Here is a 13,684-nt window from a genome sequence, read left to right as displayed (position 1 = left end):
ATATGCCTGTTGTTTCATTCTATTTTGTGCCAACACGAGGTTATCCTTTAAGAGTTGGAGGACTTGTTGTTTATGTTCGATGTGATGTTCCACTGCCTGAACCTTAGAATTTTCTCTTAAATATGATGTGATGGATGGTGGTTGATACCCATAAAGTGCCATAATGGGGTCATTTTTGTTGCTGTATGGAAGGAAGTGTTATACCACCATTCAGCCAGAGGCAACCATTTGACCCATTGTGTCTGTTTATCAGATACAAAGCAACGAAGATATCCTTCCAAACATTTGTTTACTATCTCAGTTTTACCATCAGATTGAGGATGATAAGATGAGCTATGAGATAACTGAGTACCAAGACAAGAAAATAATTTTGTCCAAAAATTTCCAGTGAAAATGGGATCTCTGTCACTTACAATAATCTTTGGGTTTCCATGTAGCTTTTGAATTGTTTCCATAAATGCAGTAGAAACTGTACTGGCTTTAAATGGATGTGATAATGCACAAAAATGTGCATACTTGGTAAGTCTGTCAACTACCACCATGATGACACTCTTTCCCTCATACTTGGGTAAACCTGTGATAAAATCCATTGAAACCTCCTCCCAACATTGGCTTGGAATGGATAAAGGTTGTAATAGACCCGGTGTCTTAATTGTTTCAACTTTATTTTGTTGGCAAACCAAACATTCCGCCACAAACTTTTGAATATCTGATTTAAGGCCATCCCAAAAAAATTCCTTCTTAACCTTGTGGTAAGTTTTTAAAAATCCGAGTGCCCTCCTAAGGGAGAAGTGTGCAATTCCATAAGAATCTTTTGTTTTAGCTGGGAATTCTTACAGAGGTATAAGCGATCTTTGTACCATAATGAATCATTTTTCCAGCTAAATGTATCAGACGTACTGGAATCTTGTTGTAGCTTCTGAATAAGTGCCTACACTTCTTCATCATTCTTCCATTCCTCCCTTGCTTCGTTTATCCAATCTGGTTGGATAATAGAAATGGCGCACAACAATGCTTCCACATCCTCATCCTTTCTTGAGAGTGCATCTGCCACCACATTTTGCTTCCCTTTTTTGTAGATGATTTCAAAGTCATAACCCAACATCTTTGTGACCCACTTTTGTTTCTCTTCAGAGGATAATATTTGTTCTAAAAAGTATTTAAGGCTATCATGATCCATTTTTACCTTGAAGTGTCTTCCCATTAGGTAGGGTCGCCATTTCTTAAGTGCATGGAGTATTGCCAACATTTCCTTCTCATAAATAGCTTTGCTTAAAAACTTTCCCTTGATTGGACGACTTTCAAAAGCAATGGGTCTTTCATCTTGCATTAGAACAACACCAATTCCATTTCCTGAAGCATCACATTCCACAATAAAGGTTTTTGTGAAGTCCGGTGTAGCTAAGACTGGTGCTTGGCACATTGCCTCTTTAAGATGTTCAAAGGCCTTTGTTGCTTCCGAAGTCCATGAAAATGCATCTTTCTTCAATAATGTTGTTAGAGGTGCTGCTATTCTCCCATAATTCTTAACAAACTTGCGATAATACCCTGTCAACCCAAGAAATCCTCGCATATGCTTTATGGATGTGGGGATTTTCCATTCCTTAATGGCTTTAATTTTTCTAGGGTCTACCTTAACTCCTTCATGAGATACAATATGACCCAAATATTCCACCTCCTGGACTCCAAAGAAACATTTGGATCTTTTTGCATATAATTGTTTCTCCTCCAATAGTTGTAGCACCCTATCAACATGTTCAACATGATCCTTCCAAGACTTGTTGTAGATTAGTATATCATAAAAAAATACTAACACAAATTTTCTAAGGAATGGTTTGAAAATTGAATTCATCAAACCTTGAAATGTTGAAGGTGCATTGGTAAGGCCAAAAGGCATGACCAAAAATTCATAATGACCCTCATGAGTTCTAAATGCCGTTTTCGGAATGTCTTCAATCTTCATTCTAATTTGATGATATCCCGAACGAAGATCCAACTTGGTGAAGTAAATTGATCCATGCAATTCATCCAGTAATTCATCAATGACAGGAATGAGGAACTTATCTTTAATAGTGAGCTTGTTGAGCTCCCTATAATCTGGACACATGCGCCATGATCCATCCTTCTTGTGCACCAATACTACTGGAGTAGAGAAAGAACTTTGACTTGGTTGAATTATACCAGCCTCTAGCATTTCTGCAACCATACGTTCAATTTCACTTTTTTGGACATAGGGATATCTGTATGGCCTGATGTTTGGAGGAACACTTCCTGGAATTAGATGAATAGCATGATCATGATCACGCATAGGTGGGAGACCTTTGGGAGTCTCAAATACCTTGGAATGATTGTCCAGGACTTTTTGGAGATCTGGAGAAATAGATGATTCCGATGTGGAAACATCTAGCGAACATAATTGTGCAATTACACCTCTTTGCTCCTTTTTTAGAAGCTTTGTCATACCATTAGAGCTGATTATCTTCTTGGTTTCCCTACAATACCCCTTAATTCAACTTCCTTTCCTTCCGTAGAAAATTTGATGAAAAGTTCTTGAAAATTAAAAGCTATTGTACCCAAGGATTGTAGCCATTGGACTCCTAGTACAACATCAGCACCTCCCATTGGAATGGAAAGCATTGGGCTAGTCAATACATATTCTCCCATGGATAGCTTGATATTATGGCACCTTCCAGAGAAGTTTATTGTTCCTCCATTTGCAATCATCACTTGACACTCTGGTTCTGGATATAGGAAGAAATTCAATTCTTTTGCTACCCCACAATGAATAAAATTGTGGGTGCTTCCTGAATCAATCAATACTATTACCTTTTTCTTCTTGATTTGTCCTTCTATCTTGACGGTTTGAGGAGTGGTAATTCCCGCCAATGCATTACAAGATATGGTCAGATTTATTTGCTCTTCATCTAGGCTTTGTTCCTGGATTATTTCTTCTTCTTTTGACCTTTCTTGCTCCTTTTCTTCTTCCTCTTCACAATCTATGTAGAATAATTTCTTATCAGCACACTTATGACCTTCAGTGTATTTGTTATCACAACTGTAACAAAGCCCTTTTGATCTTTTTTCTTCTAATTGTTGTGGTGTCAACCTTATAGGTTGTGGAAGACTAGGGGCAACAACACTTCTGTCTTTATAGTTGTGAGTGGTATGCTTCCTGGTTGCCATAATTTTGCTTTCCATTTTTCTCGCTAACCTGAGTGCCTTCTCTAATGAATCGGGTTCCCAAAGGCGAACATCATGTTGGATATTATCCTTTAAAGACCCTATGAACACATCAATCCTATGCTCCTCTAGAATATATTTTACCCTTATGCTCAATTTTTGGAACTCCTTAATGTGCTCCATTACTGAACCCTTTTGTTTGAGACTTATCAATTGGCTAAAAAAAGTGTTGCTTTTTGTATCTTCATAATGTTCTATCAATTCTTCCGTAAAAATTTCCCAAGTGATAAATTTTTTACGAGAGAAAAGCCATTGATACCATACAAACTGATTTGGTTCCAAATATACAGTTGCCATACGTACCTTTTGTGTGTTTTGCACATTATTGAGATCGAAGAACTGCTCCATCTGTAATATCCATGTGGCGGGATCCTTGCCATCAAACTTCCTCATATCGATTTTTGGAATATGGTGGGTCTTTGATCCAAAATTAGTGTCTATGGAATCATGATCAACATTACTTTTGTTCACATCATGAGTTTCCTTTACAACCTTTTCACCATTAGTAAGTATTTCTTGTAGAAAATTTGTCAAATCTGTCTTCAAATCTGCCATGTCTGTCTTCAAGTCTGTCTTCAAATCTGCCATGTCTCTCTTCACATCTATCTTTGAATCATCCATCTTAGCTTCCATGTCCTTTATCTTAGATTCCATGCCACTTATCTTAGATTCCACGCCATTTATCTTAGATTCCACGCCACTTATCTTAGCTTCTGTTAGCTTTTGTGAACGTGACATTTGTTGCACTTGTTCTTGTAATTTTGATATATCATGTAGCATTTCTTCCTCTTATTCATGAGTCATGCTAGAGCTTTTAGGTTCCTTAATAGGTGTTTGCATTTTCTTTCCTCGGGGCATCAGTTACCGATAATAATGCTTTACCATGCCCTTTGAATTCCGTTAAACCAAGCTTACACAAAAATTTAAAAAACTACACACCTTTTTTCACTTTATAGAAGCCTGATATTGAATCTGGTGTATCTCTGTAATTTTGGATCATCCAGTTCTAAAATTACAACCTATAGTAGCCTTCTGCATCCTCTTTCCAATGCCACAAGTCTGACCCAAATTGAATTCTCCAAGGAAGAGTTATGTGAAATCTCTCAGAGTAACTTGCTTTTAGACTAGTTCAATAGAGCGAATTTGTACGACGTGCCACAAGTCACTGTTTCAACCTTTGAATCTGAAACACACATACAAGAAACTACAGTCCGTCCTCTTTTTGTACCTTCTTATGAAATTTCAATCCGATCCCCAGAGAGAAGGTTATGATGATTTTCCCCAGGTGACTTGTTTTGAATGTAATTCAGGAGTCTGCAAAAAGACCAACTTGTCTACAAAAAGACCAACTTCCTCAGATCATATCTCTGCAAATATCATGCGAAAAGCTCTGAAATTAGGACCCAAGGTTCAGCGCAATTTCTTCTCAAATGGGTTTTTTTTGCGACTTCTGAAACGTCACAGAAGAAAGGTTATAGCAAAAATTCCACGATGACCTGTTTGGAGCAGTGAAACCTAGAATCCAAAGCTCTAATACCAAATGTTATGAAACCAGCTCAAGAAAAGATAGATCAACGCCTTAGAATTCAGCCTCTTCGAGGGGGAAACCTCCTTTGCATTACAGAAATGAACAATTCTTTGATGATACAAATGACAAAACCTCCTTTCTATATATAGGAGTCTAAGGAGTCACAATATAATCCAGCCGACCTAACAATAATAATATAAAGCCACAAAAATAACAATAGAGGGATTCTATGGGGCACATAAATAAGAACATGGGGGTAATAGGGGCACAACAATATAAATAAGGGGTATAACTACAATAGTAATGGGGTAATCACTAGTATTATAGGGACCCAACAGAATCGCAATCAGGGAATGGATTTGGGCTTTATTGCTATGTCAATGCGATTTCGCCGATAGCCGATTGCGATATGCTTTATCGCATTAGAGGATTTGGGTTTGCCTTCCATCATGTGTTAACTTGTTATTGCTAATTACCGATAGAGATACGCTTTATCACATCAAAGAATTCAAAAGGTTCTATTACATTGCTGCTTTGGCATTTACCTTTTCCGATATCCGATTGCGATATGCTTTTTGGATCGGAGAGAATGGATGTATCTTTGTGCATCCTTCCTTTGTTGTTACGATATGCGATCCTGTGATTGATTTATAACAATAAAGAAGAATTTTATAATATTTTAAAGCCACACTTTATTTCTATTCAAAAAGGCTTGTATAAAATAATTTGTTTACATTAAGCCTTTTTTATAAAGGTTTTTCTAATGATGGTTAATACCAATTTATTTACACATCTAAGTTTATTTTAAAAGGGACCCTTTTCATATTATGGTTTTGTATAAAAATTTTATGAAATGGGGGGTTCTTGTACAGCACAACACAAGCCTTTTCTAAATTTTTAATTGCAGAATTGAATACGAGATACAATCTAAGACCTAGGTCAGGGCTTGGTAGACCTCCAAAAAGTCCCACTATAATGAACCTCAGATAAAATCTACTGAAACTCAAACAATAATCATTCAACCATTGAATCAAATAGCTAATACAAGCCTAATTGATAAAACTATTTTTACAACTTTCAATGTTGAAATAGAACTGGAAAGAGTTAAAATACCGATTCCCCTATCTGAATTGTCAAAGAACCCAGGGTATAAAAACAAATTTTCTAAATGGATTCAGTCATCCAATGTTGATGTTGAAGGGGATGTGATAGGCCTGCAAGACGAAAAACCCTCAGTAGTCTTTAGTCCTATCTTAGACATGATTGATGAGAATGTACCACCGTTTTACGCCGTAAGGCGTTCCCTCTGAAAGGAACTCCCTTCCATGCCGCGGTGTCTCGTTATGGGCCCTTAGATCAATTCTTAGATGATGGAATAAACTCCAGCCATGAGATCATCGGTGAAAAATGTTGTAAGCGGTTCAGATTATTGGAATGTCGTCAATGACAGTTGTCACTCAATGATGGGCCTTCCCCATCAATTCTGCCATCCCCTTCTTCATTTCCATTCCCCCTCTTCTTCCATTAATTCCCTTGCCGTTGTTTCCACTTCCTCTCTCTTCACCAATACATCTGCGCCCTTCTACGCTTCAATGCCCACCTTCATCTCCTTCACTAGAAGGAAGCCATTCATTCTCTGTTCAGCAGAGAGAGGCCAAGCGATCATCGGCACTCCGTGTAAGATGCTTTCGATCGTTGAATTCCAACCACAATGAAAAAAGAAACCATCTGTGGATGGATGAGAGAGGACAAAAATCTGAGGCGAGAGATCCAAGGTGAAGGCCTTGGAAGTTTTTTCATATTCCCAATAGCAGGATTACATATATAGAGATTATGCTCCGTGCAATTATTAACAGCATAAGATTTCACTAACACAAACACTGCAAACCCCAAATTTAACAGCCATACCCAAGATATTATCACTGGAAGGAATCTCAGGCAAAATATTAAAGTTCTTGAAACGAAATGGTTGAAACTCCATCGGAAGTTTGAACAAAACTGAATTTCTTTCTGCACACCACAGCTCTGCAGCCCTCCCACCATTGTAGCATTCACATTTTATTAAAAAAACAGGGGCACGGAATACCTGGTTTTGGTTGGAGAGCAGATAATTCCAACGTTTACAAACAATCCTTAACCTTTTTATGCTCAGAAAAGGTAAGTGTGAAAAAAGTTGTTTTAACAGCCAAGGGCAGTCGGCCACATTTCTCTACAATATTCTCAGCTATCCTCTCAAGGTCTTTTGGAAGACTATAATTTGTATCCAGACGTTTAGGGAAAGCATGAATACAGAACAACTTCATACTGTTTTCTTGGGACAAGCAATTCAATGAGTAGATGTAAGGAGGTGGGGTACTGTTTACCACTCTTTGATCACGGGTGGTTACTATAATCTTTGTTCTCTTTAGCAATGACAATCCAATTTTATGGAAATCATCTTTGTCCCATAAATCATCGAGAACAAATAGAGCACTCAACAAATCCTCCGGGAATTCTTTACCTGTATCTCCAGAAATAGTTAATTTTTCCTCTGGGAATTCTTTACCTGTATCTCCAGAAACAGACATTTTTTTCTCTGTATGTCTTATTTCAGAGTTGTTGTCCTTTTTCACCTCTTTTGCAATTGCAACTGTTAAACTCTATAAAACTCTGATAGTGCAAGGGTTACAATTATTAGTGTTTGAAAAAAGCAGAGAAAAAGCGTGGAGTTAATGCAATGGCAGTTTGTAGCCAATTATAGCCATTCTGAATTGCAACAGAGAGATTATCTACAGCGAAGTCGCTTCCACCTTGCATTAATTAGGCAGTTACCACTCAATTCGGCATGTTGTTCACCTGAGTTTTCTCCATGTTCATTTGAGGCGAAATCCAACATGGGTGTACCGAAAAAATCGATTATGAAAGCGCAAACAGTAAACGAAAAGGATGTGAGAGCATCTTGCACTAATATTTTAGCTTTCTCCAATAGTAAGGGCATGCGTACAAAAATGTTCATCGTGGCATGATCCCCTTCAATCTGAACATCAGGGAGCTCTATGAAGCAGATCATGTCCCTTGACGAAGATGGTAGGGTGTGGTGAGGAGAGTCGTCCATCCATATGGCGGTGAAGAAGGTGACAGAAAAGCCATGTTACATAGTCAGCCGCTTTGCAAGCTCAAGCAGTGGGATGTGATGGCCCGACCCAAACCCAGGGAAGATTGTGACATGAGGCTTTTGGCTCTGCTCTTGTGACTCCATGAATGTCTCTATATTCCAACAAGCAAATGCCAATATTTGAAGGGTGGGTTCTATAGTGATGAAGCAGAATTTATAGTTATAAAACAAATGTATGGCATTCACCCATTTTTAGCACAACTTATCATCTCATTTCAGGCCAAAAGTTTGGAGGTTTAATCCGAACTTGCAGGATACTAGGAGGACGAAGAGGAGCATGACGAGGACGAAGAGAAGCATTGAGGTCCATGGCGTCTGATTCATCTACAACCTTCAAGCCTTTTGGAGTTCTCTTTGCTTGCCTTGGTGAGTACCATCCATCCAATGATTCAACGAGTGAGTTCGGTATCGGTCATTGTTCAAAATGATGATTCCATAACGTCTACCATTATTGTCATCCATCCAATTGTAGAAGCTTATCGTATATTGTACACTAAAGATCCAAAGCCTGAAGCCAAGCATAATTCTCTGTATCATGCCTCACTTGAGCTAACTAAATTTTTGTAGTTCTATTCAATTCAACTAAAGGAGCTAGGTTCTTTGTAGCTTCTATATTATTAAAAACCCAGACCCAATTTCTCATCTATGTTTCTATTAGAACAAATCATAATTTGTAGCATTCACGTTTTATTAAAAAACATGGGCACGGAATACCTGGTTTTGGTTGGAGAGCAGATAATTCCAGCATTTACAAACAATACTTAACCTATTTATGCTCAGAAAAGGTAAGCGTGAAAAAATTTCACTCAACAAATCCTCCGGGAATTCTTTACCTGTATCTCCAGAAACAGACATTTTTTTCTCTGTATGTCTTATTTCAGAGTTGTTTTCCTTTTTCACCTCTTTTGCAATTGCAACTGTTAAACTCTATAAAACTCTGATAGTGCAAGGGTTACAATTATTAGTGTTTGAAAACAGCAGAGAAAAAGCGTGGAGTTAATGCAATGGCAGTTTGTAGCCAATTATAGCCATTCCGAATTGCAACAGAGAGATTATCTACAGCGAAGTCGCTTCCACCTTGCATTAATTAGGAAATTACCATTCAATTCGGCATGTTGTTCACCTGAGTTTTCTCCATGTTCATTTGAGGCGAAATCCAACATGGGTGTACTGAAAAAATCGATTATGAAAGCGCAAACAGTAAACGAAAAGGATGTGAGAGAATCTTGCACTAATATTTTAGCTTTCTCCAATAGTAAGGGCATGCGTACAAAAATGTTCATCTCGGCATGATCCCCTTCGATCTGAGCATCAGGGAGCTCTATGAAGCAGATCATGTCCCTTGACGAAGATGGTAGGGTGTGGTGAGGAGAGCCGTCCATCCATATGGCGGTGAAGAAGGTGACAGAAAGCCATGTTACATAGTCAGCCGCTTTGCAAGCTCAAGCAGTGGGATGTGATGGCCCGACCCAAACCCAGGGAAGATTGCGACATGAGGCTTTTCGCTCTGTTCTTGCAACTCCATGAATGTCTCTATATTCCAACAAGCAAATGCCAATATTTTAAGGGTGGGTTCTGTAATGATGAAGCAGAATTTATAGTTATAAAACAAATGTATGACATTCACCCATTTTTAGCACAACTTATCATCTCATTTCAGGCCAAAAGTTTGGAGGTTTAATCCGAACTTGCAGGAGACCAAGAGGACGAAGAGGAGCATGAGGAGGATGAAGAGAAGCATTGAGGTCCATGGTGTTTGATTCATCTGCAACCTTCAAGCCTTTTGGAGTTCTCTTTGTTTGCCTTGGTGAATACCATCCATCCAATGATTCAACGAGTGAGTTCGGTATCGGTCATTGTTCGAAATGATGATTCCATAACGTCTACCATTATTGTCAGCCATCCAATTGTAGAAGCTTATAGTATATTGTACACTAAAGATCCAAAGCCTAAAGCCAAGCATAATTCTCTGTATCATGCCTGACTTGAGCTAACTAAATTTTTGTAGTTCTATTCAATTCAACTAAAGGAGCTAGGTTCTTTGTAGCTTGTATATTATTAAAAACCCAGACCCAATTTCTCATCTATGTTTCTATTAGAACAAATCATAATAAACTGGCACTGGAGATTTTTACAGTCATACAATGCACCCAATGATTGCAGAGAGCAAATTTTAGTAATGCCTGAATACCAGCGAATGTCCAGTTAGTACATAGAAATTTTCTTCTACCCTTTTGAGCGTTTCAAGAAGAAACATGATGTGAGGGGCTGCATCCTCCGACTGAGGTGCCGGGTCTAAGGGATAACTATTCTGTTAAAATCCTTTGAGATCTGCACCTAGCCTCATTCCTTGGTGCCATATGGATCAGGTAGCCAACAGTGAGAAAGCTTGGGGGACCGCTTAACACTTTTCCAACCTCACTAGTGAATCAATATCCCCTTAGGCTATTAATGCTATGGGTGTGACCTCTCAAGGTAGGGTGGGTGCCTGATAATCAAAGAGTTAAGTTTGAGCTGAAAGCCGTGCAGCTCAAACATGAAAAAAATGACTGCAATATATACCTCTAATTTAAGGATTATTAAAACTTAGGATGTTCAGTTTTCCTGAACATCCGATGAGATTTAGTACACTGTTACTACAAAAATATATGTAATCCACCAATTATGCTAAACTGGTCTAATGCAGGGTAACAACCAACGTTGTGGAACCGCAATAAAATTTAGATAGCTCATTTGGCTACTTTTGTACAAAATGATATTACTACGATAGGCTACATATTTATCATCGTTTGTCCATAATTGGACAACCATCTCTCTGACGAGTTTCAAACTAGCTTAAGGTGCCCGCAAGGGGATTTTGTCATCCTTACCTTGCTATTATGAAGCTTACAGAATTAGTGGATATCACTGAACAACTTTACAACCCGTTAAGCTACTTACCGACAACCAACTGTCAAAAATACAAAAAGACATAGACACTAAAGGCTGTGCATTATTCTTATGTGCCTCATTGGCTAAATTCTATTGAAGTTCTTCTGCAACGCAGAGACCCACATGGCTATCCCTTGTCCTATCATTGTTAGATCCTTGATACATCATCAGAGTGTTTTAGCAGCTGCTTATATATATATATATATATATATATATATATATATATATATATATATATATATATATATATATATATATATATATATATATATATATATATATATATATATAAAGGAATCAGCAACTAAGCCGAGTACAAGTTTGAATTCGCATGACATGGAGTCAATTGTGACTACTACCACTATAACTTTTAGGTGAATTTATTCACGCTCCCACACACTGTCCACAAAGTTAATTAAGGATTTTGGACCACAAACTTTACATAAGACTTTATAGGAAATCCACGGCCGATTGAGCTGCCCAGGGACTATTAGTGTTGTTAGCTTTATCAAACAACAATGCTTAGATTTATTTTGGAACTCATAGGTAGAATAGCTTTGATTGCCACAATAGGCACGCTGCTTATCATGCCCATTGCCATTCCATCTATGACATATTTTTGGTTTATCCAAGAGCTTTCAGTTTGCGGTTCTCTACACATTTTCAGATTCTCAAAGTCCCATCAAGGTAAGTAATAGTCATACCGACAATAACTCTACGATAATATATTTTTAATAACCTTAAATATTTATACTAAGCACAGAAATACTATTAAATATTTTCATTGCTATTTAAGGACCAACTGTTGACAAAATCCTGGCACTTTTTACGATAAAACTAGATCTGATCTGAGTAAAATTGCTAGAGAAATTAGCATGGAGTCTAGGGGATAAATGCCAACTCTTTATTGGGTGGAAGCTGCGGGGCAGTTGAGGTTGTTAGTTAGGGTACAACTTTGCCATGATGACACAAGATAAAGAAATGGTACATTAACGGGGAACTAGGTCCTCATGAATAAGGAGGGCCTAATTACTATATACAAGAGATTATTATAGCCATTCTCACACAGTTGTGTATGATTTTTCAATATTTTGGTTATGAAGAGATATTTTCCTATTTCTAAAGAGATGTAGATGTGTCTCATCATTATTATACTTTTGAGCCACACTGCCTTTCTATATTTGATGTATTTAGTATTTTTCTAGTTATTTCTGGTAACTTGGAGCATTACATCAAGGCCCAGCCTTGGATGTGGAAGAGAGGGGAAGGGAAATCTCACCTCAGAAAGGCCTTGGCTTTGTCTCAACTATTTTCCCCATCATACAACCCCTGAAAGTACATGCTTTGATGGTCAATCTTAATGGACTAGGGCTTATCCTTTATCAAATAAGCCTTCTGCTTCTAAGGAAGAAATCAAATCAAAGGTTGTCGTGTGCGGAGGGCCATTGAAACAAGGGTCCGACTCTTGGCATGATCACTTTGTTTGCTACTTCCAATTGCCTGAACTTTCTAAGTTCAATGGTCAATTTACTGCTTCCATAAGGTCTCTCCATAGTATGTATTTTCTAGATTATTTTTGTGTGTTTCTGGTTGTCAGTTTCATGTCAAAACAGAGCTGGTCACCAAGGAGTGTGGCTCATTATGCTCTCTACACTCAATGTTTGTGTCTCTAGTCATTAAATCTAGCTAAAACATTTTAGTGGAATCCAAGGCCAAGGATTTCGTTTCCATCTTTCTGTTTTTAGTGCTGAGTGATGCGTTTCAGTTTTATTTAAATACGTGAGCCTGCTTCATGTTTACATAAGTTGTTGAGTTTATAATGATACACATTTTTTAATATTTAATCATGAGTTCAACTTGCCAGTAGAAAATGGAACAAAAAGAAAAATCACATGAGATAGTATCCACTATAAACTTCTTCATAAAAACTTTGTAGAATAATTACCAATTCATGGTAACTAAATATTTCATATAGAGTTATGCATTACTTCAGTCCTTTAAAAGCAGAAATTCTAGATGCATTACTTCATTCCTTTACAAAGCAGAAATTCTAGTAACCAGTTACCGTTGATATCTCAATGCTCATGATTGCTTTTTCATGGCCGTGATGCATATCAATGTCAAGAAGGATACTGATTATTAGCTGTGGAAAAATTATTATCTGATTTGTCAAGGATAATGATTTCTTATCGGCTCCTATTGTTTCAATTGGGGATGATAAAAGCATTGCAAGTTTAGATATCTTAAGTAGTTGAAAAAATATTTGCTAATCTCTCCAGGAAAATAATCTCTTTTTATTCTTGTTCTTGGAAGGCAACATTTGTCGGAGTCTCACTGCAGAGGCTGTATTTCGTGATGCTGTGCAGAAAAGGGGATTGACATCAGCATTCAAAATTGATTTAGTACACGATTACTACAAAAATATATGTAATCCACCAATTAGGCTAAACTGGTCTAATGCAAGGTAACAACCAACATTGTGGAACCGCAATAAAATTAAGATAGCTCATTTGGCTACTTTTGTACAAAATGATATTACTACGATAGGCTACATATTTATCATCGTTTGTCCATAATTGGACAACCATCTCTCTGACGAGTTTCAAACTAGCTTAAGGTTCCCGCAAGCGGATTTTGTCATCCTTACCTTGCTATTGTGAAGCTTAAAGAATTAGTGGATATCACTAAACAACTTTACAACCCGTTAAGCTAGTTACCGACAACTAACTGTCAAAAATACAAAAAGACATAGACACTAAAGGCTGTGCATTATTCTTATGTGCCTCGTTGTCTAAATTCTATTGAAGTTCTTCTGCAATGCAGAGACCCGC

The 13,684-nt window shown here is 37.6% G+C and overlaps 1 protein-coding gene across 1 annotated transcript; it reads right to left on the bottom strand.

Annotated features, from left to right (window-relative positions):
- Positions 1–6,888: 6,888 nt before the first annotated feature.
- On the bottom strand, positions 6,889–7,335 carry LOC149203282 (putative disease resistance protein At1g59620). Its single transcript, XM_089401816.1, has one exon. It carries the CDS (start codon positions 7,333–7,335, stop codon positions 6,889–6,891), a length of 447 nt encoding a protein of 148 aa, XP_089257942.1.
- Positions 7,336–13,684: the final 6,349 nt, after the last annotated feature.

This window comes from Pinus tabuliformis, chromosome 2_1 (genome assembly GCF_031772625.1).
Source record: "Pinus tabuliformis cultivar Carrire ecotype Pingquan chromosome 2_1, CPIR1, whole genome shotgun sequence".
Classification (NCBI taxonomy): Eukaryota; Viridiplantae; Streptophyta; class Pinopsida; order Pinales; family Pinaceae; genus Pinus; species Pinus tabuliformis.
The sequence above is the reverse complement of the archived record's forward strand: the minus strand, read 5'-3'. Positions and strand labels throughout refer to the sequence as shown.